The sequence below is a fragment of the Dreissena polymorpha genome, chromosome 5 (genome assembly GCF_020536995.1).
Source record: "Dreissena polymorpha isolate Duluth1 chromosome 5, UMN_Dpol_1.0, whole genome shotgun sequence".
NCBI lineage: Eukaryota > Metazoa > Mollusca > Bivalvia > Myida > Dreissenidae > Dreissena > Dreissena polymorpha.
The window spans coordinates 46,763,557-46,789,623 of NC_068359.1; the positions used below are offsets into that span (position 1 = coordinate 46,763,557).

General features: G+C 36.2%; 3 protein-coding genes across 10 annotated transcripts in view; 1 reads left to right on the forward strand and 2 right to left on the reverse strand.

The window, feature by feature from the left end:
* LOC127880730 (E3 SUMO-protein ligase NSE2-like) overlaps nt 1–26,067 on the forward strand; it is a 97,558-nt gene that overhangs the window by 25,318 nt on the left and 46,173 nt on the right. The window lies entirely within an intron of this gene.
* Nucleotides 1–26,067, reverse strand: part of LOC127880727 (centromere protein P-like) — a 128,699-nt gene that overhangs the window by 9,241 nt on the left and 93,391 nt on the right. The gene's annotated exons all lie outside the window — the stretch shown is intronic.
* Nucleotides 20,469–24,468, reverse strand: LOC127880724 (uncharacterized). The gene is made up of 3 exons (XM_052428082.1): nt 23,338–24,468; nt 21,953–22,962; nt 20,469–21,043 (listed from the first exon to the last, which is right to left on the reverse strand). The coding sequence occupies exons 1-3, from the start codon at nt 23,667–23,669 to the stop codon at nt 20,667–20,669; spliced, it is 1,719 nt and encodes a 572-aa protein (XP_052284042.1). The 5' UTR covers nt 23,670–24,468; the 3' UTR covers nt 20,469–20,666.

Genomic DNA, 26,067 nt, shown 5'->3' on the forward strand with positions numbered 1-26,067 from the left:
GTAGGTAGACTTGCACACCAAATATATGGTCCATATCTGAGAGCGTTAAGAAAAAAAGTCCAGAAAATGGAATGACTGATTGACAGACAGTACCACTGCTTTATGCCATCTACCGAGGCATACAAAAAATGAATAAGACATGTACAGAACAAGAAACCGTTGGAGACGGGTGATGCTCCCCAAAGGTTTTTTTTGTCACAATATTGCACTATATTTTCAGATAAAAGGAAACGTCTTGAGGGCACAGTAGTTGGGGGGACAAGAATTTTTTTATATAAAATTTCAAAGGGCCATAACTCTGTGAAAAATCATACGACCAGAACCCGCTGATAAAATGCACATCTCCTCTTGGTAGTGAGGCTTCTCATAAAGTTTCATTGAATTCCAGTCATTAGTTGCTGAGAAATAGCCCCTACAAGAATTGCACTAAATGTACAGTTAATGGAAAATTTCAAAGGGCCATAACTCTGTGAAAATCATCCGACCAGAACCTGCTGATAATATGCACATCTCTTGGTAGCGAAGCTTCCCATAAAGTTTCATTGAATTCCGGTCATTAGTTGCTGAGAAATAGCCCGGACAAGAATTGCACTATATGTACAGTTAATGGAAAATTTCAAAGGGCCATTACTCTGTGAAAAATCTTTCGACCAAAACCCGCTGGTAATATGCACATCTCCTCTTGGTAGTGAAGCTTCCCATAAAGTTTCATTGAATTCCGGTCATTAGTTGCTGAGAAATAGCCCGGACAAGAATTGCACTAAATGTAGGGTTAATCTAAAATTTCAAAGGGCCATAACTCTGTGACAAATCATCCGACCAGAACCCGCTGATAATATGCACATCTCCTCTTGGTAGTGAAGCTTCCCATAAAGTTTCATCCAATTCCGGTCATTAGTTGCTGAGAAATAGCCCGGACAAAAATTGTGCACAGACGGAAAACGCACACACGGACGGACAGACGAAGCGGCGACTTATATATAATATGCTCCCCCCAATTTTTTTTGTGGGAAGCATAAAAATGATTTCACTTTAAATGGACTTTGTCACATTTTGGTAAATTGACAAAATTGAAAACAATTGTTTCACATTCACATATTTTCATTGTAGTTATATTTGCGAGGAAACAGTAATACTGAACATTTACCATGCTCTGAAATATCCATGATATGCATCTTTTGACAATTTAAAAATGTGAAAATTGAAAAGCGTTACAAACACGAAATGATTGAATTACTTGGTTAGTTCCGTTGTTATCGTAATATTTTGTGAAATTACAAAGATTGCTAATATAAAGTATACAAGAGGGTCTGAAAGGCCCAAAGTCGCTCACCTGAGATTCAAAGGAACTGACCTGTTCTGTGCAGCCTAAGATGTCATAACAACAAAATATTCTTACCAACTTTCGTGACTAGTGAACACCCTGGCAGCCACGTTTTTCTACAGACCAGAACCATTTTCATACACATCCAAGATATCATTTAAACAAGTATTCTGAAAAAGTTTCATGAAGCCATATAAGGAAAAATGCCCAGCCCCCTGGTGGCCATATTTTTCAAGCAACTGGAATCATTTTCGAACTTGTCCAAGATATCATTAGGAAAAAATTTCTGACAATGTTTCATGATGATCGGACAATAATAATGGCTTCTAGAGTGTTAACAAGATTTTCCTAAAGCTTATAAGGAAAAATGACACGCCCCCTTGGCGGCCATGATTTTCCACCAACCCGAACCATTTTCAATCTCATCCAAGATATCATTTGGACAAATCATCTGACCAAGTTTTATGATGATTGGTAAATAAATGTGACCTCTAAAGTGTTAATAAGGTTTTATTAAAGCAATATATAGCCATATTAGGAAAAATGCCCCGCCCCCTGGTGGCCATGCTTTTAAAACAACCGAGACGATTTTCGAATGTTTTACTAAAGCCATATATAGCCATATACGGAAAAAGGCACGCCCCCTGGCGGCCATGTTTTTCAACCAACCGGCATCATTTTTTAACTCATCCAAGATATTGTTAGGATGAATCTTCTGACCAAGTTTAATGAAGATTGGACAATAAATGTGGCCCCTATAGTGTTAACAAGATTTTACTATAGCCATATACATGTATAGCCATATAAGGAAAAATGCCCCGCCCCTTGGCAGCCATGTTTTTCAAGCAAACGCAAACATTTTCAAACTCATCCAAGATATCATTGAGACCAATCTTCTGACCAAATTTCATGAAGATTGGAAATAAATGTGTCCTCTAGAGTCTTAACAAGGTTTTACAATAGCCATATATAGCCATATAAGGAAAAATGCCCCGCCCCTTGGTGGCCATGTTTTTAAAGCAACCAAAACCATTTTGGAACTCATCCAAGATATCCTTGGGACAAATCTTCTGACTAAGTTTCATGAAGATTGGAAAATAAATGTGGCCTCTAGAGTGTTAACAAGGTTTTACTATAGCAATATAAGGAAAAATGCCCCGCCCCCTGGCGGCCATGTTTTTCAACCAACCAGCATCATTTTTAAACTTGTCCAAGATATTATTGGTATGAATCTTCTGACCAGGTTCCATGACGATCGGACAATAAATGTGGCCTCTATAGTGTTAACAAGATTTTACTATAGCCATATATAGCCTGCATATAGGGCAAAATGCCCCGCCCCTTGGCAGCCATGTTTTTCAAGCAAACGTAACCATTTTCAAACTCATCCAAGATATTATTGAAACCAATCTTCAGACCAAATTTCATGAAGATTGGACAATAAATGTGGCCTCTAAAGTGTTAACAAAGCAAATGTTGACGCTGCACGAAGCACAACAGACAAAAGGCTATCACAAAAGCTAAAACAACAACACTCACTGTGTCAGCACTTATTTCCGAGTGTTTAAGGTGCTAGACTTTTACTCCAAGGGTCAGTGGTTACAGTCCAATTGAGGACAACTTTTTTCTTTCTTTAATTGTATTCTTGGTTTTTACTACAACTATTAAGTTCAAATGTTTACATTGATCAATTTAAAGCATTTAATGTAAAACTCTAAGACATGCCAAAATCTGTGAAAAGGTCCCTTTAAATATTTTTGTCATAGTATCCTGTTTTGTCATTATTGAGTATTTTCTTTTTGTTCACTTTGCGAGATAAAAACCAAAAATGCTGGGTAAATGGTAGAGTCTCCCAATTGTCCAAGACATGTATGTTTGTAAAATGTATAACATGTATCCATCCACCCCCACCCCCCCCCCCCCCCCCCCCCTCAACAAACAAAATTTGCCAATGGTAATTTGCCAAGGGTTTCAATCACAGAGGGGGTATTCATTTGATAGTCAAGGTGATGTTCATGCCGTGACAGGTATTTCTCGCTGTTTTATACACTTTATTACTTTTTCTTTTTTTTTAATGCTGCTCACTTTTCAGCCATATCAGCAAGAAAGTTATTAGTGTTTATATTTGCTCTATATCTCAACTTTACTCCCTACAAATTTTTCTTAGTTGGAACAAAAAATTACAGCTCCCTCTAGGAAAATTTGTAGAATGATGTTATAAAGTCAGTGGAATATGTTTCTATTTGATGTCAAATCGAGATGGGGTGTGTTCCCTCTGAACAACAAGAAATGTGTTTGTGGGAAACACAATGTCCCCTTCTGCGCCGCTTTGAAATTTATTTTTTTTTACCTTTGACCTTGAAGGATGACCTTGACCTTGAACTTCCACCACTCAAAATTTGCAGCTTCATGAGAACGCCGCTTTGAAAAAAGTGTTTTTTTACCTTTAACCTTGAAGGATGACTTTGACCTTGAAGGATGACCTTGACCTTCCACCACTCAAAATGCGCAGCTTCATGAGAACGCCGCTTTGATTTTTTTTATTATTGACCTTTGACCTTGAAGGATGACCTTGACCTTGAAGGATGACCTTGACCTTGAACTTCCACCACTCAAAATGTGAAGCTTCATGAGAACGCCCCTTTGAATATTTTATTTTTTTTACCTTTAACCTTGAAGGATGACCTTGAAGGATGACCTTGACCTTGAACTTCCACCACTCAAAATGTGCAGCTTCATGAGAAAGCCGCGTTGATATATTATTTTTTTACCTTTGACCTTGAAGGATGACCTTGACCTTGAAGGATGACCCTGACCTTGAACTTCCACCACTCAAAATGTACAGCTTCATGAGAACGCCGCTTTGAAATATTTTATTTTTTTATTTTTTGACCTTTGACCTTGAAGGATGACTTTGACCTTGAAGGATGACCTTGACCTTGAACTTCCACCACTCAAAATGTGCATTATGAGAACGCCGCTTTGAAACAATTTTTTTTTTTTACCTTGAAGGATGACCTTGACCTTGAATTTCCACCACTCAAAATGTGCAGCTTCATGAGATACACATGCATGCCAAATATCAAGTTGCTATCTTCAATATTGAAAAATGTGTTTGTCAGAAACACTATGTCCCCTTCTGCGCCGCTTTGAATTTTTTATATTTTTTTTTACCTTTGACCTTGAAGGATGACCTTGACCTTTCACCACTCCAAATGTGTGGCTCCATGAGATACACATGCATGTCAAATATCAAGTTGGTATCTTCAAAATATATAAAAACAAAAGTTATGATTGGCTTTCATGATAATTGGGTAAAAATGGGATTTGTTCATTTTCACGATGTTTCACTGTAGTCATACAAGATATACTGGCCCCACCCTCTGGCAGTAATGTTTTGAACCAACTGAAACCATTTTCAAACTTGACATTGACCTCAAGATAACAAAATAATTTGTTTTGCAAGTTTCATAATGATTGAGCAAAAATGTGTGACTTTCAAAGTGTTATAAATGTATTTAAAATTTATATCTGACCTAGTTTTTCACCCCCCATGGCAAGTATAGAACGCAGCCACGATATCACATAAACAAAATTTAATATAAATTGTTCTGACCAACTTTCAAGAAAATTGCTCAATATTATAGCCTCTTATGACAGTGTTCGCAATGTAAAATGTTTAAGATGGACGTGCCATGGCAAAAAAAGATTTATGAGATTCAAGCAATCAAGGTCAAATATGATTAAAATGAAACAGTTTGTGTTGTTTTATTAGTTTTAGCACTTTGTGATTTTCTGGAAAAATAACTATAATTAATAGTAATGGGAATAAATGAGTTATTATATATAAATAGAAATTATGGTGATGTTCATGTTTGTGAAACATTGTCATCATAATCATCATCATCTTCATCATCACCATCACCATCATCATCATCATCATCATCATCATCATCATCATCATCATCATCATTATCCTGATCCTCCTCCTCTTCTTCTTCTTCATCATCATCATCATCATCATCATCATCATCATCATCATCATCATCATCATCAATAAAAAACTTCATTTGAGATATCAAAAGAACAGCTGTTGTGAGCCAGTTTCATTAAGAATGGGAAACAAGGGCTGTTTGTAAAACATGCATGCCCCCCATATGGGCTGTCAGTTGTAGTGGCAGCCATTGTGTGAATACGTTTTTGGTCACTGTGACCTTGACCTTGACCTAGTGACCTGAAAATCAATAGGGGTCATCTGTCAGTCATGATCAATGTACCTATGAAGTTTCATGATCCTAGGCCTAATTATTCTTGAGTTATCATCAGGAAACCATTTTACTGTTTCGAGTCACTGTGACCTTGACCTTTGACCTAGTGACCTGACAATTAATAGGGGTCATCTGCCAGTCATGATCAATGTTCCTATGAAGTTTCATGATCCTAAGCATAAGCATTCTTGAGTATTCATCCGGAAACCATTTTACTATTTTGAGTCACTGTGACCTTGACCTTTGACCTAGTGACCTGAAAATCAATAGGGTCATCTGCCAGTCATGATCCATGTACCTATAAGTTTCATGATCCTAGGCGTAAGCATTCTTGAGTTATCATCCAGAAACCATTTTACTGTTTTGAGTCACTGTGACCTTGACCTTTGACCTAGTGACCTGAAAATCAAAAGGGGTCATCTGCCAGTCATGATCAATGTTCCTATGAAGTTTCATGATCCTAGGCGTAAGCATTCTTGAGTTATCATCCAGAAACCATTTAACTATTTTTAGTCACTGTGGCCTTGACCTTTGACCTAGTGACCTGAAAATCAATAGGGGTCATCTGCCAGTCATGATCAATGTTCCTATTAAGTTTCATGATCCTAGGCCTAAGCATTCTTGAGTTATCATCCGGAAACCATTTTACTATTTCGAGTCTCTATTACCTTGACCTTTGACCTAGTGACCTAAAAATCAATAGGGGCCATCTGCCAGTCATGATCAATGTACCTATGAAGTTTCATGATCCTAGGCCTAAGCGTTCTTGAGTTATCATCCGGAAACCATCTGGTGGACGGACCGACCGACAGACATGTGCAAAACAATATACCCCCTCTTCTTCGAAGGGGGGCACAAAAATGTGAGTTCTAGAGTGTAAACAAGGTTAATGTTAAATCTGATTGGCTAAACGTTTATTTATGCTCTTGTTTTAATTAACGTTATCATTACAATTTATGAGACTGAACGACCTTTTCGTTCGGAAACTAAGGTCAAAGTTATATCTTTGTTTGTCTTGTTTTGTTACTATTCACTATACTATAACAATCGCTTCATTTTCATTTAAGCAGAAAGGAACAATTTGTTGTTGGTGTTATATTTACGAACTATGTAACATAAGCCAAATAATACATGCACAATTTATTTTGGAGCACACGTTCTGAAGTTTTTAATCTTTATTCAAATTATTAAAATAGTTTTAAATCATATGCAAAACAAGGGCTGCTTGTAAAACATGCATGCCCCCCATATGGGCTCTCAGTTGTAGTGACAGCCATTTTGTAAATATGTTTTTTGTCACTGTGACCTTGACCTTTGACCTAGTGACCTGAAAATCAATAGGGGTCATCTGCCCGTCATGATCCATGTACCTATGAAGTTTCATGATCCTACGCGCAAGCATTCTTGAGTAATCATCCAGAAACCATTTTACTGTTTAGAGTCATTGTGTCCTTGACCTTTAACCTAGTGACCTGAAAATCAATAGGGGTCATCTGCAAGTCATGATCAATGTACCTATGAAGTTTCATGATCCTAGGCATAAGCATTCTTGAGTTATCATCCGGAAACCATTTTACTTGTTCGAGTCACTGTGACCTTGACCTTTGACCTAGTGACCTGAAAATCAATAGGGGTCATCTGCCAATCATGATCAATGTTCCTATGAAGTTTCATGATCCTAGGCCTAAGCATTCTTGAGTTATCATCCGGAAACCATTTCACTATTTCGAGTCACTGTGACCTTGACCTTTGACCTAGTGACCTGAAAATCAAAAGGGGTCATCTGCCAGTCATGATCAATGTACCTATGAAGTTTCATGATCCTAGGCCTAAGCGTTCTTGAGTTATCATCCGGAAACCATCTGGTGGACGGACCGACGGACCGAAGGACAGACCGACTGACCGACATGTGCAAAACAATATAGCCCTTCTTCTTCGAAGGGGGGCAATCACAATCATCATCATCATTATCCTCATCCTCCTCCTCCTCTTCATCATCATCATCATCAATAACAACTTCATTTGAGATATCAAAAGAACAGCTGTTGTGAGCCAGTTTCATTAAGAATGGGAAACATGGGCTGTTTGTAAAACATGCATGCCCCCCATATGGGCTGTCAGTTGTAGTGGCAGCCATTGTGTGAATACGTTTTTGGTCACTGTGACCTTAACCTTGACCTAGTGACCTGAAAATCAATAGGGGTCATTTGTCAGTCATGATCAATGTACCTATGAAGTTTCATGATCCTAGGCCTAATTATTCTTGAATTATCATCAGGAAACCATTTTACTGTTTCGAGTCACTGTGACCTTGACCTTTGACCTAGTGACCTGAAAATTTTTAGGGGTCATCTGCCAGTCATGATCAATGTTCCTATGAAGTTTCATGATCCTAAGCATACGCATTCTTGAGTTATCATCAGGAAACCATTTTACTATTTTGAGTCACTGTGACCTTGACCTTTGACCTAGTGACCTGAAAATCAATAGGGTCATCTGCCAGTCATGATCCATGTACCTATAAGTTTCATGATCCTAGGCGTAAGCATTCTTGAGTTATCATCCAGAAACCATTTTACTGTTTTGAGTCACTGTGACCTTGACCTTTGACCTAGTGACCTGAAAATCAATAGGGGTCATCTGCCAGTCATGATCCATGTACCTATAAGTTTCATGATCCTAGGCCTAAGCGTTCTTGAGTTATCATCCGGAAACCATCTGGTGGACGGACCAGACCGACGGACCGACCGACCGACATGTGCAAAACAATATACCCCCTCTTCTTCGAAGGGGGGCACAAAAATGTGAGTTCTAGAGTGTAAACAAGGTTAATGTTAAATCTGATTGGCTAAACGTTTATTTATGCTCTTGTTTTAATTAACGTTATCATTACAATTTATGAGACTGAACGACCTTTTCTTTCGGAAACTAAGGTCAAAGTTATATCTTTGTTTGGCTTGTTTTGTTACTATTCACTATACTATAACAATCGCTTCATTTTCATTTCAGCAGAAAGGAACAATTTGTTGTTGGTGTTATATTTACGGACTATGTTACATAAGCCAAATAATACATGCACAATTTATTTTGGAGCACACGTTCTGAAATTTTTAATCTTTATTCAAATTATTAAAATAGTTTTAAATCATATGCAAAACAAGGGCTGCTTGTAAAACATGCATGCCCCCCATATGGGCCCTCAGTTGTAGTGACAGCCATTTTGTAAATATGTTTTTGTCACTGTGACCTTGACCTTTGACCTAGTGACCTGAAAATCAATAGGGGTCATCTGCGAGTCATTATCAATGTACCTATGAAGTTTCATGATCCTACGCGTAAGCATTCTTGAGTTATCATCCAGAAACCATTTTACTGTTTAGAGTCATTGTGTCCTTGACCTTTAACCTAGTGACCTGAAAATCAATAGGGGTCATCTGCAAGTCATGATCAATGTACCTATGAAGTTTCATGATCCTAGGCATAAGCATTCTTGAGTTATCATCCGGAAACCATTTTACTTGTTCGAGTCACTGTGACCTTGACCTTTGACCTAGTGACCTGAAAATCAATAGGGGTCATCTGCCAATCATGATCAATGTTCCTATGAAGTTTCATGATCCTAGGCCTAAGCATTCTTGAGTTATCATCCGGAAACCATTTTACTATTTCGAGTCACTGTGACCTTGACCTTTGACCTAGTGACCTGAAAATCAAAAGGGGTCATCTGCCAGTCATGATCAATGTACCTATGAAGTTTCATGATCCTAGGCCTAAGCGTTCTTGAGTTATCATCCGGAAACCATCTGGTGGACGGACCGACGGACAGACCGACTGACCGACATATGCAAAACAATATAGCCCTTCTTCTTCGAAGGGGGGCAATCACAATCATCATCATCATTATCCTCATCCTCCTCCTCCTCTTCATCATCATCATCATCATCAATAACAACTTCATTTGAGATATCAAAAGAACAGCTGTTGTGAGCCAGTTTTATTAAGAATGGGAAACATGGGCTGTTTGTAAAACATGCATGCCCCCCATATGGGCTGTCAGTTGTAGTGGCAGCCATTGTGTGAATACGTTTTTGGTCACTGTGACCTTAACCTTGACCTAGTGACCTGAAAATCAATAGGGGTCATTTGTCAGTCATGATCAATGTACCTATGAAGTTTCATGATCCTAGGCCTAATTATTCTTGAGTTATCATCAGGAAACCATTTTACTGTTTCGAGTCACTGTGACCTTGACCTTTGACCTAGTGACCTGAAAATTTTTAGGGGTCATCTGCCAGTCATGATCAATGTTCCTATGAAGTTTCATGATCCTAAGCATAAGCATTCTTGAGTTATCATCAGGAAACCATTTTACTATTTTGAGTCACTGTGACCTTGACCTTTGACCTAGTGACCTGAAAATAAATAGGGTCATCTGCCATTCATGATCCATGTACCTATAAGTTTCATGATCCTAGGCGTAAGCATTCTTGAGTTATCATCCAGAAACCATTTTACTGTTTTGAGTCACTGTGACCTTGACCTTTGACCTAGTGACCTGAAAATCAATAGGGGTCATCTGCCAGTCATGATCAATGTTCCTATTAAGTTTCATGATCCTAGGCGTAAGCATTCTTGAGTTATCATCCAGAAACCATTTAACTATTTTTTAGTCACTGTGACCTTGACCTTTGACCTAGTGACCTGAAAATCAATAGGGGTCATCTGCCAGTCATGATCAATGTTCCTATTAAGTTTCATGATCCTAGGCCTAAGCATTCTTGAGTTATCATCCGGAAACCATTTTACTATTTCGAGTCTCTATTACCTTGACCTTTGACCTAGTGACCTAAAAATCAATAGGGGCCATCTGCCAGTCATGATCATAGTACCTATGATCCTAGGCCTAAGCGTTCTTGAGTTATCATCCGGAAACCATCTGGTGGACGGACCGACCGACGGACCGACCGACCGACCGACATGAGCAAAACAATATACCCCCTCTTCTTCGAAGGGGGGCACAAAAATGTGAGTTCTAGAGTGTAAACAAGGTTAATGTTAAATCTGATTGGCTAAACCTTTATTTATGCTCTTGTTTTAATTAACGTTATCATTACAATTTGAGACTGAACGACCTTTTCTTTCGGAAACTAAGGTCAAAGTTATATCTTTGTTTGGCTTGTTTTGTTACTATTCACTATACTATAACAATCGCTTCATTTTCATTTAAGCAGAAAGGAACAATTTGTTGTTGGTGTTATATTTACGGACTATGTTACATAAGCCAAATAATACATGCACAATTTATTTTGGAGCACACGTTCTGAAATTTTTAATCTTTATTCAAATTATTAAAATAGTTTTAAATCATATGCAAAACCAGGGCTGCTTGTAAAACATGCATGCCCCCCATATGGGCTCTCAGTTGTAGTGACAGCCATTTTGTAAATATGTTTTTTGTCACTGTGACCTTGACCTTTGACCTAGTGACCTGAAAATCAATAGGGGTCATCTGCGAGTCATGATCAATGTACCTATGAAGTTTCATGATCCTAGGCCTAAGGGTTCTTGAGTTATCATCCGAAAACCACCTGGTGGACGGACGGACGGACTGACCGACCGACCGACCGACATGTGCAAAGCAATATACCCCCTCTTCTTCGAAGGGGGGCATAATAATTTGCAGATTAATATCAAAATACTTTAATTTGACCCGCTCTCTTGCTGTCCAAAATTGCAAGATGAATGTTTGCCATAACAAAGTTTAACAAAATTACAGCCATGAAAAAAAGAAGACAGTCTTCTGCAAGAAACAATACAATTATATATCCGTTAAAACTATTTAAAGTATGTTAGGAACATATTTATTGGAATTTATTGGAATGATGGCATAAATGAAACAATTAGAACTACGGTTATATGAAACAATTAGAACTATGGTTATATGAAACAATTAGAACTATGGTTATATGAAACAATTAGAACTACAGTTATATGAAACAATTAGAACTACCGTTATATGAAACAATTAGAACTACGGTTATATGAAACAATTAGAACTACGGTTATATATAACAATTAGAACTACGGTTATATGAAACAATTAGAACTACGGTTATATGAAACAATTAGAACTACGGTTATATGAAACAATTAGAACTACGGTTATTTAATCAAAATCTCGTTCCCATCAACATTTTTTACGGAATTTTTAACATATTTTCTCATTTTTTTCAAATATCATTAGAAATGATTTCTTAAAAATCTTTAATGTTTTTTATAGACTTAACTAATTTGTAAAGTAAAAAGATTGAACAAATAAAAACTGACGTTGCCTGTATTTGAACCGTTGTCGTCAGGATTTGTAAGGGTATGCGCTACCATGTGCCAAGCTAACTAACATAACCTGTTGCTAAACATATTACCTTTTGTAAAAGTTATCTTGCTTTTGCCAATAACAAAATTGTTTTACAAAATAAAATTTGTTTTATTGTCTAAGAACGTTTTTCACTAAAAATGGTCTTAGAAAAATTCACTAAGAATCGTCTTAGAAAAATTCTTAGAAGAAAATCTTCGTAAACAAAGTTTCTTAGTGACAAATTTTAAGAATTAGAAAATTATATTTTAAATATCTGGGGACCGTTTCAATAAGCTCTCGTAAGTATGTTACGACTCGTAAACCAGTTGCGATTATCGCAACTTGCCATTTTGCGTTTCAATAAACTTTCGCAACTTACGATATCGTAGAATTCTCTCGTAAGTCTACGAGACGTAAGAAGCAGTCGTAGTTACGTCGAAAACAAAATGGACACCGCGTATGTTGTGCATTTAGACGCCGAATAAGAAGCTTTTGGCTCCGTCTTTTTATCGACGACAATACAGAGGAAGTAAACATGTTGTTTTTTATCCCTTGATTACTTTCTGCAAAATATTTAACGTTGGAATCAATATGTCAGTTACTGCCCTTTGTTTATATTCGATAAGGATGTATTAATCAAAATAAATTGCAATTTATCATACGTGAAAACCCTATGTGTTTATTATGTGTGTGATTCAATTATATTGTTCAACAGCAGTTGAAGTATATGCGCTTTCCGCCGCTCGAATTATTGTGCAATGATTAATTTTGCTGTAAGCTTTTATCCATTGCAATTTGCATGTGATTTCGGAAGTTTTTTTGTTCGGATAAGTACTCGATGGAGCCTTGTTTTTTATTGGTAAATGTTTGTTATCAACGCTATACAACTCGTTACAATCTATTCCTTTTCTTTGTATTATGTTTATTTAATATTCTGTCAGAACGATACATGCATTGCTAAATTATGTTGGATTGTAAAATGTGCCCAGTTAGGCAACTGTTAGCCTACATGTGTATCAAACCTTCAACCACAAAACACCAAAGTGATGATCATCATGAAATAACAAATCAGTTACTGAGTTATCAAAATATCTTGTTGTTCTTGAACACACATACACAACAGTAACATATTATAGTATTTTCATTACATTAGAAGACTAGTATTATTCACTTTTTCATATTGTACTACACCAACAGGTACTCATCACTGACATCAGTTAAAGATTTTTGGCCAAAGGAAACATCTATTCCAAGCTGGCAGATCTTCATGGAATCAGCAGATCATCTTTAGTTATTTGACATGCCTTCACGAGTTCAATCAGCAAACATATGATTGGTAAATGTCTTTATTTCTATAATCAATTACTCAATCATGATTTTAAACTGACTTACTGTTGTAGAAAAAATGTTATTTATTTAAAAACATCATGTCTTACATATAGGATCTGGCACGAGTTGTCATATCATACCATATTTCATTAAACGAGTTAAGGAATTTTGTAAGAAAACAGGCCTTTGGCGAGCTTACTAATGAATTTCCTGGACGAGTTAAATAAAATATGGTACATGAATGATATGACAACGAGTGTGAGATCTTTTTTTATCACATGCTTTTAAATGAGCAAATTAAATAAATATTAACGCAAACATAATGATAAATCCCAAATGTTGTTTACATTTTGTGGCATCAATTGACGTTGCAACGTCATTTTGGTGAAATAACAAAATGCGATTGGTCAATAAACGAAAACGAAGCCAATGAAAACGCTTAAAAAGTATATTACACATGTGTAACAGGGTATAGCATGTGATAAAATCTCATATAGATTTTGGGTCAAATAATTAAAGTTAAAATTATTTTTCATTTTACAGGGATGGTACACTCATAATTTATTTACTTTTCATCTTTTTTTATTCCTCATTTGTTTTTTTTATTTGATACATAAACTACATGTGAATAAAAAATCAATAGATGATGAAAACTTGAGCACAGTAAATAAATTAAAATTTAAACACAGTTAATCAAATCATGTATATAAATGCTTTATCATGTACTGTTAATTTTAAACACATGATACATTCCATAGGTTTCCAGTCCGTGTACAACAACAAACTTGCATGAAGGTTGGATTCTGCCACAAGGCCCGGGAGCAGTGGATGGGACTCTCATACCCATAATACTGAATACGTTATATTACACACATGCAGTTGAACACAGCGGGAACTCTTGAAGAAAAAAATTTGTATTTTTTTATTCGAACTTAAATGTAAAATATATATTTAATTTTAGCTCGACTATACCTTGAATGATAAGCTGTGTATAAAATTATGGTAAACATGCAACATCCTTATATCACTGTTTCTATTACATATTTTCATTAAAAGCACTTATGTATTCAGGGTCATTAATATGTCATTGTGAGGTCACTGACCAAGTTGCTTATCTCTGACCTACATTTAGCTTAATAATGCCCCTTTTGTACTTAAAATGTTCCACTTAAATTGTGTGTACAGCTACTCCATACTATATTTTCCACAGATAATCCTTCACATATGTCGTCAGATTTTTTTTAAATCATATAAATAATATTTCTTTGGGTCATTGTTATAACCACTACAAATATTTACTGTTGTTGCGAATAAAGTTGTTAAAACTGTTTAAACTCGATGTTGTGTTAGTGAATCTTTAAGAGAAAAAGCTTCTTGAATAATGTCACTTTAGCTTCTTACTTCACAATCTTTTTGTTCAACATGTAATTAAATACACTTTAAATTATAAAGTGGATTGCAATACAGAGAACGCAGAAGAAGCGCTTACATTTGTACTTAAAAAGAAATTTAAGAATGATGTTTGAAGTTGTCAGCATTTTCATGGTGAACATTTTGATTGTATGGCCCCAATGGAAAAAATAATTTGTTACTAATTTAAATTTTAGCAAACACCTAATAATGCTTTTAAGAATGAGTTATTTTGTTTCTAAAGTAAAAATATGTCCTAACCTAGAAAAGATACACTTTAAACATTTTATAAATTAAAAAGATGTACTTAAAACTCCACTGTCTAAGAAAAAGTGGATTATTTAAAAAAAAGAAAAAGAAAAATACACTTTCGAATTTAAAGAACATGAAAAAAGGCTTCATCTGTTTCTAATTAATTAATGCAATAAAGTGTACTCTTTAGAAAATGCAGAGATTCGCTTAAACAAGTGCAGATAAAATGCAATTTTTTAAGTGCATTTTGGTAAAAAGCACATTTCATTTTCAGAAGGGTTACTGCTGATGCAGATATTAGAAACAATGATATGACACAATTTGAGATTCCAGTATTTCTTCATTATTCTAGGAACACACTGTTATGTGAAGTTGGAATAAGACATCAATTTGAAAATAAACAGTGTTTTTTCAACACTGCAGTACATGCAGTTTAACCTGTTATTAATTTGTACAAAATATAAGTAAAATAGACACTATTGCATATATAATTGTATCATTTTAATTGATTTCACTGGGTGTTTAATTTGATTTTTCTTAAATCCTAAAAAAATGAAACCCTGTGGATGTGTGCCTGCACACAGTTTAAAAATACAATGAAAATAATAAAAATACCATCACTGTTAAACATTAGAAAAGTACAAATAATACAAAAGTATACACAGTATTTAACAAAAATACATTCAGAGCATGAAATGAATTTGCATATGCAAGTATCTATTTTACTTATAATTTTGTCAAATAAATAAACACAATAGGAAAAAAGCACATTATAATTGTTGAAAATATGTTATATTCCAACTTCACATAGTGTCACTGTGTATAATTTAACATTACAGTTTTATATTGAACTGGATGGGTAGCTATATTTTGAAATAATAGTAATACAAAATGCATTTTGTCAACCATAAGTAAACCATTTTAGGACTACTGCTCATAAATAGGCGTTGGTACATGTATGTATATGAAAATGTAATTAATGCAAATTTAATACACTTGTGTGTACTTTTTCAGTTTTGTTTATTCCAAAAAGTTAATTAAATTATTTGAAAATATACTTAAAACACAATTAAAATGCACTTATGGTTACCTACTTATTTTCTGATGAAGTGCATTTTTCACAAGAAGAAATAATTTTTTTAATACACAAAAATGAATGTATGCAGGAAACATGCAGGAAAAACAAGAAATGTGTTTTTCGGAAACACTATGTCACCTTCTGCGCCACTTTTATGCTCCCCCCAAAATTTTTGGGGGGAGCATATAGTCGCCACTTCGTCTGTCCGTCCGTCCGTGTACAATTTTTGTCCGGGCTATTTCTCAGCAACTAATGACCGGAATTCAATGAAACTTTATGGGAAGCTTCACTACCAAGAGGAGATGTGCATATTATCAGCGGGTTCTGGTCGGATGATTTTTCACAGAGTTATGGCCCTTTGAAATTTTACATTAACTGTACATATAGTGCAATTCTTGTCCGGGCTATTTCTCAGCAACTAATGACCGGAATTCAATGAAACTTTATGGGAAGCTTCACTACCAAAAGGAGATGTGCATATTATCAGCGGGTTCTGGTCGGATGATTTTTCACAGAGTTATGGCCCTTTGAAATTTTACATTAACTGTACATATAGTGCAATTCTTGTCCGGGCTATTTCTCAGCAACTAATGACCGGAATTCAATGAAACTTTATGGGAAGCTTCACTACCAAAAGGAGATGTGCATATTATCAGCGGGTTCTGGTCGGATGATTTTTCACAGAGTTATGGCCCTTTGAAATTTTATATATAAATATTCTTGTCCCCCCAACTACTGTGCCCTCAAGACGTTTCCTTTTATCTGAATATATAGTGCAATATTGTGACAAAAAAAACCTTTGGGGAGCATCACCCGTCTCCGACGGTTTCTTGTTTTTACCTTTGACCTTGAAGGATGACCTTGACCGTTCACCACTCAAAATGTGCAGCTCCATGAGAAACACATGCATGCCGAATATGAAGTTGCTATCTTCAATATTGCAAAAGTTATGGCAAAATGTTAAAGTTGGAGCAAACAAACCAACAGACAGACAGACCAACCGACAGAAAGGGCAAAAACAATATGCCCCCCACTATAGTGGTGGGGGACATAAAAATTATGTTAAAAGTATATTATTTTTCTGCATGTCAAGTTTATTTACATGATCATTAAACACAGACAAATATGGTGCAAATACCCTACATTTCATTTGTCAAGACCTTTTTTTGTTGGAGTTTAAAAGGCAACATAGTGACTGTAATTTAGGAACAGTTACTGAGGCTTGATTGGTCATTTACGGCTCGGGTACTACTTACATGTACCGCTGGTATTCTTAAGTATACTTACATGTACCCCGGGTACGGTAAATATACTAAAACATACCCGGGAATTTTAACGCTAAATCGGTAGTTGTCTGCTATTTTTTTTATAAATTATGTTCACATTCATGTCAAATTTTCTGTACAATGGCCTCTATATTATCAAAACTCTTACTCAAAAAGCATGTTGATACAGTTTGTTTTTAAAGATTAGTTTGTTGAAGATAAGCAATATCGTTTTAGGGTAATCGGTGACCCGGGGTACATTTAAGTATACTTAAGAGTACCCAAGGTACATGTAAGAAGTAACCGAGCCGACAATGTCCAATCAAGCGTTACTGAGAGAGTTGGATGTGCATGGAGATAAACCATGTTTTATGAAGCAAAAAAATGAGTAACACATATTGTAACTGTTTTAATATGTAACTACATGTATTACAGAATCATCAATGATAATATGCACTTTTGAATAAATTAAAGCTTGTCAGATTTTTTTTAAGGTCACAGTGACCTTAGACCTTGTTACCCAAAAATGGGTGTGGCATGTAGAACTCATCAAGGTACATCTACATATGAAGTTAAAAAGTTGCAGGTGGAAGCACTTTGATTTTGCTCTTGATTTTAGAGCAAAATGTCAAAGTTTTAGCACGATGCGGAAGGCAGACGGCGGGCGACAAGCTGGCTATGACAATACCTTGGGTAAAAAGGTTGCCCTGGAATATTACATAATTATAGTGTCTGTCTAGCTACTTTTATCAGAAGGTCCCACTTTGATCCCCACTGGCAATGAGGGAGGGTCCTCAAGATCATCTCTGAAGATACAAAGTATTGGTTCTACTCGGGAAATAGACTCCAGTGTCTTGATAAGCATCATACTTTTTCAGGAATCAAGCTTTAATACAAAGAGTTAAATAAATATTTATATGTGAAAGTGTATGATATTAATGTGAAAATACTGAGCAAAAGCCGGGGATTGAATCCACGACCTCCAGAGTGGTAGTCAGACACTAACCGCGTCGCTAAAGAGCTAGCCCAACAGCCTTAGTGACCTTATTTCACTACACTCCTCCCCCTTTTAATGTTTCAAGGCCCAGACACGCTCGCTACAGCATGTCTTGCATCTGCATGGCCCTCCCAGAAACCATTAAACAGCTCAGACCCAGTCCCGCATTCACAGTTCGTTTTTTGTCTCGTCGCCATTAATGTGAAAATACTGAGCTCAAGCCGGGCATAGAACCCACGACCTCCAGAGTGGTAGTCATACACTTTAACCGCGTCGCTAAAGAGTTAGCCCAACAGCAAGGCTGTTGGAAGTGACCTTATTTCACTACAATATGCTAGTAAAATAAACACTGCACAATTATTTATTTTACCTGTATACAAGTACCATTCCAATCTTGGAAGATAGTGAACTACTTTAAAAGCACCATAACTATGAAACACTTATATAAGGAATATCGCAGTGTTCCACAGAAATGATGCTGTTGATAATTCAGCATGATGATTAGACATTTCTAAATTCCATTTCCACTAACGTCAACGACGTTAGTAACAATTCCAGTGAGTTCATGGACTTTGCACACAGTGAAAAACAACACTATTCCACTGTAACACGGTACAAAAGATTGATTTATGCAATAAATCGTCTATTGATCCCGTGTGAGCCATCTCGCTCTCTGTTCAATGTTTGTTATATGTGCTTTTTCTCAAATATTCGCAACACATTACGAAAACAACACGGTGTAAACACCCTACCGGATGTTGACAGTTTGAATATAACCCCAAAGAAAACCGAATGTACAATAAAGAAATCGTAGATTGCGAGAGCGATTTACGAGGACATTTACGAGGGGGTTATTGAAACGGTTTACGAGAATCGTAAATCCAATCGCAACTACCCGAGTTACGATATCGTTATATTTACGATACGATATCTTATTGAAACGGTCCCCAGATCCATTTTGTCTGCCAACATCCCACATCCAGGCATTTTTACCCCTTAATAAACATGCAATAGACTGCAAGATGTGTTTCTGATTTAGTAGTTCAATAGTTGATTGGCTAAAGCCAATGAACTAAAAATGGCACAAATACCATTATTTTGATTGAAAAACAGCAACACATTAATGACAGAAACATAATTTTTCTAAATAATTGCCTTAGGATAATGAAAAATATTTAGAATATATGCATTCACTTAACATAATAAATGTATATCTATTATAACATCTGTTAAGTGACAAACAATACCTGACAAAAAACACACACAAAAACTAATCAGAATCAACATAGAAAATTGTCATACATGATCGTTTTAAATGGTACAATCTCTAAGGTGCATCAAAACAACTCATTTAACAAGGGCTGTTTGTAAAACAAGCATGCCCCCCATATGGGCTGTCAGTTGTAGTGGCAGCCATTTTGTGAATACGTTTTTTGTCACTGTGACCTTGACCTTTGACCTAGTGACCTGAAAATCAATAGGGGTCATCTGCCAGTCATGGTCAATGTACCTATAAAGATTCATGATCCTAGGCGTAAGCATTCTTGAGTTATCATCTGGAAATCATTTTACTGTTTCCAGTCACTGTGACCTTGACCTTGTGACCTGAAAATCTGTAGGGGTCATCTGCCAGTCATGATCAATGTACCTATGAAGTTTCATGATCCTAGGCGTAAGCATTCTTGAGTTATCATCTGGAAACCATTTTACTATTTCAAGTCACTGTGACCTTGACCTTTGACCTTGTGACCTGAAAATCAATAGGGGTCATCTGCCAGTCATGATCAATGTACCTAAGAAGTATCATGATCCTAGGCCTAAGCATTCTTGAGTTATCATCCGGAAAACATAGTACTATTTCGAGTCACTGTGACCTTGACCTTTGACCTAGTGACCTGAAAATCAATAGGGGTCATCTGCCAGTCATGATCAATGTACCTAAGAAGTTTCATGATCCTAGGCCTAAGCATTCTTGAGTTATCATCTGGAAAACATTTTACTATTTCGAGTCACTGTGACCTTGACCTTCGACCTAGTGACCTGAAAATCAATAGGGGTCATCTGCAAGTCATGATCAATGTACCTATGAAGCTTCATGATCCTAGGCCTAAGTGTTGTTGAGTTATCATCCGGAAACCATCTGGTGGACGGACCGACCGACGGACCGACCGACAGACCGACCGACATGTGCAAACCAATATACCCCCTCTTCTTCGAAGGGGGGCATAAAAATATATATTATTAAATAGTAAATAATAAAAGAAAATGTATAATTATGCTGTGCTTAACCTATATATAAACTGATATGACTAAATATGTCATCCAAAGAAAAAATGGAAATTACATTTATAACCATGTTTATATTGATGTTTTCATCCATTGAAAGAGCTATTGCAATTCAATAACAATGATTTTATTGTTCTCATATTGTCCCACAATGATCTGGTGACTGTTGCTGTTGTAGCAGACAGACGCTGGATTGCAAAGTCCATCTCTCTGTGAAGCCAGAGTTGCCAGTTTCTTTTTACCCTCGTGATCCACCTGTAATACAGTATTGGAGTCGTATGCACAGCAAAGGACTTGTCCATCAGGAGTGACATGGACAGCACTTGGAGATTGTAGTTCACGATCGGTGAAGGTGGATATCAGGCTGCCGTATGTGGCCAGTGTGAGGAGAGTGGACTTGACGAAGCCCTTAAAAGCATTCCAGTAGCCTAAAGTAACATAGATCCTGTCACCGGCAGGACTCAATGCACATTTGAACGCTACAATACATAGAACATGTTTAGGATTTACAGATGAGAATTAAAGACATGAACATTTTAAGAATCATCTAATAATAAATTCATAAAAGTCCCTTTGTGTTGTTAATATCCACAGTAGTGATAATATTTTATGTTGTCATGTAGGTACAGTCAATTTTGTATTAAGAGACCACAAAAGGGAGTAACCAAAAGTGATCTCTTAATAAAATGGTCCTAAAAACAAAGACGAATCCAGACTCAATTCAATTATTCATCTTCACTTTCAAATTCATATACTGATTCTGTGACACAAACTTCTTGTTTAACTTTAAATTATATAAAATAATCCAGATATAAGTTTATTTAAACATAGTATGACCTTGCAATTTTATAACTAGCAGTAATCTAACAAAACACTGTTGCCGTTTTTTACTATAAATGTGTTTTAAGAATTTTGTTAACACAAACGTTCGCCTTTTTTTAATGTACAGGAAGTTGGTATATCGGAACTACTTGACCTTTCATGGAAAGCGAGTTAGACAAAGGAAGCCTATTTTATCGGTGAGTTGTTTTATGGCTTCTTGACAGGAAGTAGCTTTCCTTTGATTATGTCAACCTAACGATAAATCTGCGATCAAGTTAGTCCCTAAACCATCGACAGATTTTCAAATTTTACCATCACATGGTCTTTAAATCCAATATTAGGACATTAAAATACTCGGAAATCAGCGGTCTCTAGTCCCGTAAGACAAAAGTCACTTAATACAATATCAAAATAGAGTGAAAACGCTCGTGGGGAATTCACGCTCGTGGGGAATTCAAAGTGGTTGCATAAGACAAATGTCACTTAATTCAAGTGGTCGCATCCACAAAATTGACTGTATATGCATGTGTTTACCATGAGCTCAATTCTCAGATATATTTACATACCTTTCCATGGTGAATTTATATCTCCTTCATAAAGCTTTTTCACAAGGTTCCCAGTCAGGGTGTAGTGGTAGAGTGCAGTGCGATCGGTGATATACAATCCTCCCTGATGATGGGCAATGCCAACAGCAGCATGTGGCAACTGTAACTTCCTTCCATTCACCAGCTGCCCATTGCTTACAGACATAAACTGCACTTCGGCACCATCAAGAGTCACAGCCACTTCACTTGCTGTGATTTGGCAAATGTCCAATGGAGAACTAGGCATATCACAGTGACTGGAAACCTTGTAATTCTTGTCCAACAGTTTCACTTTCTTATTAGAGTGATCTGCAACAATGATATAACCACTAGAAAGGCTGCAAATGCCTCTGATAGAGCAATTAGGACTTGTGTCATTTGATATTTTCACATTATACTCAGATTTACTCTTTACAGTCAACACCTGGTCTGGATTTTTCTTAAGTTTCAGAGACTGCATACTGTCTACAATCCTTCCAAGATCAGACAGTTGAGACAGGTACTGCTCAATATCGCTGTTTGCCTTGAATATTATTGAACTCTGAACCTTCACTGGGTTCTCCTTCAGATATCTCTCAGACTCTTGTATCTTATCCAGACATTTCCTGCTGGCTATGAACTCTATGTCTTGAATGCTCTTATCACAAAGGCCCTGTACAGCATCACTGAGTTGTTGCAGTTCATCCTTCAGTCTGCCACAGCTGTCCACATCTTTCTTAAGAGAGGTTTGCAATGTGGTCCTTATTTCATCCAGTTCTTTCAATGTTGTATTTTCTAGTTCATCAAGAGCTGCATTTAATTTCTTACGCTGGTTTCTGATTTCTTGCAGTTTTTCACTATATGATCCGTCAATGGACAGAATGCTGGTCTCTTGTTCTCTCTTAAACTTATTTAGATCAGCAATAATTGATTGAATTTTTTTTGACAACGGCTGCATATCCACAGACAGCGTTTTGACTGATTCCGAAATTAGAGCCAAATTTGTACACTGTCTGAAATACGATAATGAAATATAATTAAAAATCATCACTATGCCGTATAAAATTGAAAAGCACTATTTAGAAAACATTTTAAGCCTAATTTAGTTTCAAATAGTCTCCTACCGAAACCATTGTCAAGTGTGCATTGCAAACAATAAGTGCCCCATTTTGTAATCTAGATGTCTAGCAATAATGACCTCAAATATCATACTACATGTATCAACATGTAAAAGTTTAGAACAACTCATATAATGTTTTAAACAACTGAACTATGGAACTGCTACATAAATAAGATACTAGTATGTGATCAATGAAAGTGATAACAACCTACTTTTAAACCTGTAATCACTTTAAATACATGTTAGTTTATGATTGAGAGTCACATACCTGTGATTCAGTAAAACACAATCCGAGCAGCACAGCTGACTGTGGTCGTGGCAGAACATTTTCAGTTTTTTGTTGTTGTGAACATCACATTTCAGTAGCAAATCCTCAATTGCCTTTTCAAGAGGCCATTTATTTGTTTCTCTTCTTCCATATGACACATGGTTTACAAATACTTGATTGTGATGATAAAGGCATTTTTCGCAAAAACACTTGAAACATGTTTCACAAAAAAAGTCAGCACTTTTTTCTATATTTTGACTTAGGCATCCAACACAAGAATAGTCTTTCACTGAATCTGAACTTTTATGAACTGAATCTACAGAACTTGCCATTTTCAAAAGGTATTGTGAACTGTCCTGTGATTTAAAAGTTGCGTATTCACTATTATTTTGACTACTTTAAGAAAATAAAATGAGCGTTTTCAAAACCAGAAAGCTAAATTACAGACACAGTTTTAGAAAGTATTATAATAACTAAGCTACTTAACTTAAAACTGACAAAAAGGCTGAATTATGAAAGCTTTTTAAGCTCACAACCCACTTTAAATACACACTGAAGAACAAGTCCATAGTCAAGTTACAAACAGATCTTGTACATAAATCGATTTGCTGATAACAGGTTTACGATAAACCATTTTCTGAAAATGGGTTAAACTTGATACATGTATTCAGTTAAAGGGACTTATTCACTGATTTTCATATTTTTAAAAATGTCAATTGATTTACATTTCAACATAAATCACAATGTTTGAATAGCAATAAATAATTATATTATCAAGAACAAGAGGATGTATTTGTCAGAAACACAATGCCCCCTACTGCGCCGCTTTGAAGCCATATATTTGACCTTTGACCTTGAAGCATGACCTTGACCTTTCACCACTCAAAATGTGCAGCTCCATGAGATACACATGCATGCCAAATATCAAGTTGCTACCTTCAATATTGCAAAAGTTATGGGCAATGTTAAAGTTTTCGGACAGACGGACTGACTGACGGACAGTTTAACTGCTATATGCCACCCTACCGGGGGCATAAAAAATTGTTTCTGTTATTATGTTACTAATAAAATAAAATAAACAAGAGATGTGTTTGTCAGAAACACAATGCCATCTACTGCGCCGCTTTAAAGCCATATATTTGACCTTTGACCTTGAAGGATGTGCAGATCCATGAGAAACACATGCATGCCAAATAACAAGTTGCAATATTCAATATTGCAAAAGTTATGGGCAATGTTAAAGTTTTCAGACGGACGGACAGACTGACTGACGGACAGATCAACTGCTATATACCACCCTACCGGGGGCATAAAATTGTCCTGGGCAAAACCAGTACTTAGTGAATTAAGAAGATCCTGAGATAGAACCCAGAGTGTGGATTGATTCCCTGACCTCCTGATTGCTATGCAGACTCCAGACCCGCTACGCCACAGACAGTTAACTTTAAAAGTAAAGTGTTGTTCTGATTATATTCATGACCAGAATTTGCAAACATACATGAATCCTAGTTTTGCCACAACACATATCAGAAAATATCACAATACTTCTTAGAGCATAGTTGATTGAACTTGTAATGCACAATCACAAAGATAGCAGATTTGATTTGTTTTATGAATCTTACATACTGCTTGACAAAACAAAACGGTGTTCGTGAAACACAATGCCCCCTACTGCGCCTCTTTGAAGCCATATATTTAACCTTTGACCTTGAAGGATGACCTTGACCTTTCACCACTCATAATGTGCAGCTCCATGAGATACACATACATGCCAAATATCAAGTTGCTATCTTCAATATTGCAAAAGTTATGACCAAGGTTAAGTTTTTCGACACACACATACAATGACAGACAGACAGGCCAAAAACAATAAACCCCCGATCATTCGATCAGGGGGCATAAAAAATGTCTCAAGCAAGCCTTTATTAAACTGAGGGTCACAGCAAAGCCTAGGTGAGAAGAAAGAGCCTTCAACATGTTGATTTTTTATTAAATATAATGGTCGTCAAAACTTCAATACTACATAACTGTGCTTTTATTTTTTATCTAAACAAGAAATATTAAAATGCGTCTCATCCAGGTTTTTATGGCTTAAGAAATTAATTAACTATTATTCAAATAATGTTGCAATCCCAAGATAGGTTTAGCTACTTTGAGATACAGCGACCTTCACCTTGATCCAACTGGCAGCGAAAGGCCTCCCCTTCTAGGCCTCCATGTTAACTTGTAACACAATTTTTATAACAATGTCCTCAACTAATTAAGTGTGAAGCATTTTTCTATTTTTAAACACACTGACCTTGACACTACTGGTCACAAATGGAATGGACGCTAGGTTCTGTTTGTAATGTGGCAAGTGATTCTCACAATTTCAGCGCAATACTTCCATCAAATCTCAAGTTACTGAACAGAAACTGTTTTTCTATTTTTAGTAACAGTGACAAAACGAGCCCCAAAAACAATCACTAACTTTGTCTCCACCAAAGCTTTCAATACCAAAATTTCCATCAAGATTGGTCATTACCAACTCTCGTTATTAAAGGGGCCTTTTCACAGATTTTGAATTGTTTTGAAGTTTGTCATTAAATGCTTTATATTGATAAATGTTAACGTTAGATATAAAAGCTCAAGTACAAAATCAAGAATAACATTAAAAAAAAAAAAGGTAACCCTCAGCAGGGCTCGAACCACTGACCCCTGGTTCCTGGAGTAAAAAGTCTCCCACTTAGA

Bases quoted from the DNA above. Each gene is read 5' to 3' on its own strand.
- LOC127880724 (XM_052428082.1), bottom strand. From the start codon at position 23,669: ATGGCAAGTTCTGTAGATTCAGTTCATAAAAGTTCAGATTCAGTGAAA. The intron at 22,963-23,337 runs GTATGTGACTCT...ATCGTATTTCAG, and splicing joins TGTGTTTTACTGAATCACAG to ACAGTGTACAAATTTGGCTC. The intron at 21,044-21,952 runs GTATGTAAATAT...TATGTATTGTAG, and splicing joins TATAAATTCACCATGGAAAG to CGTTCAAATGTGCATTGAGT.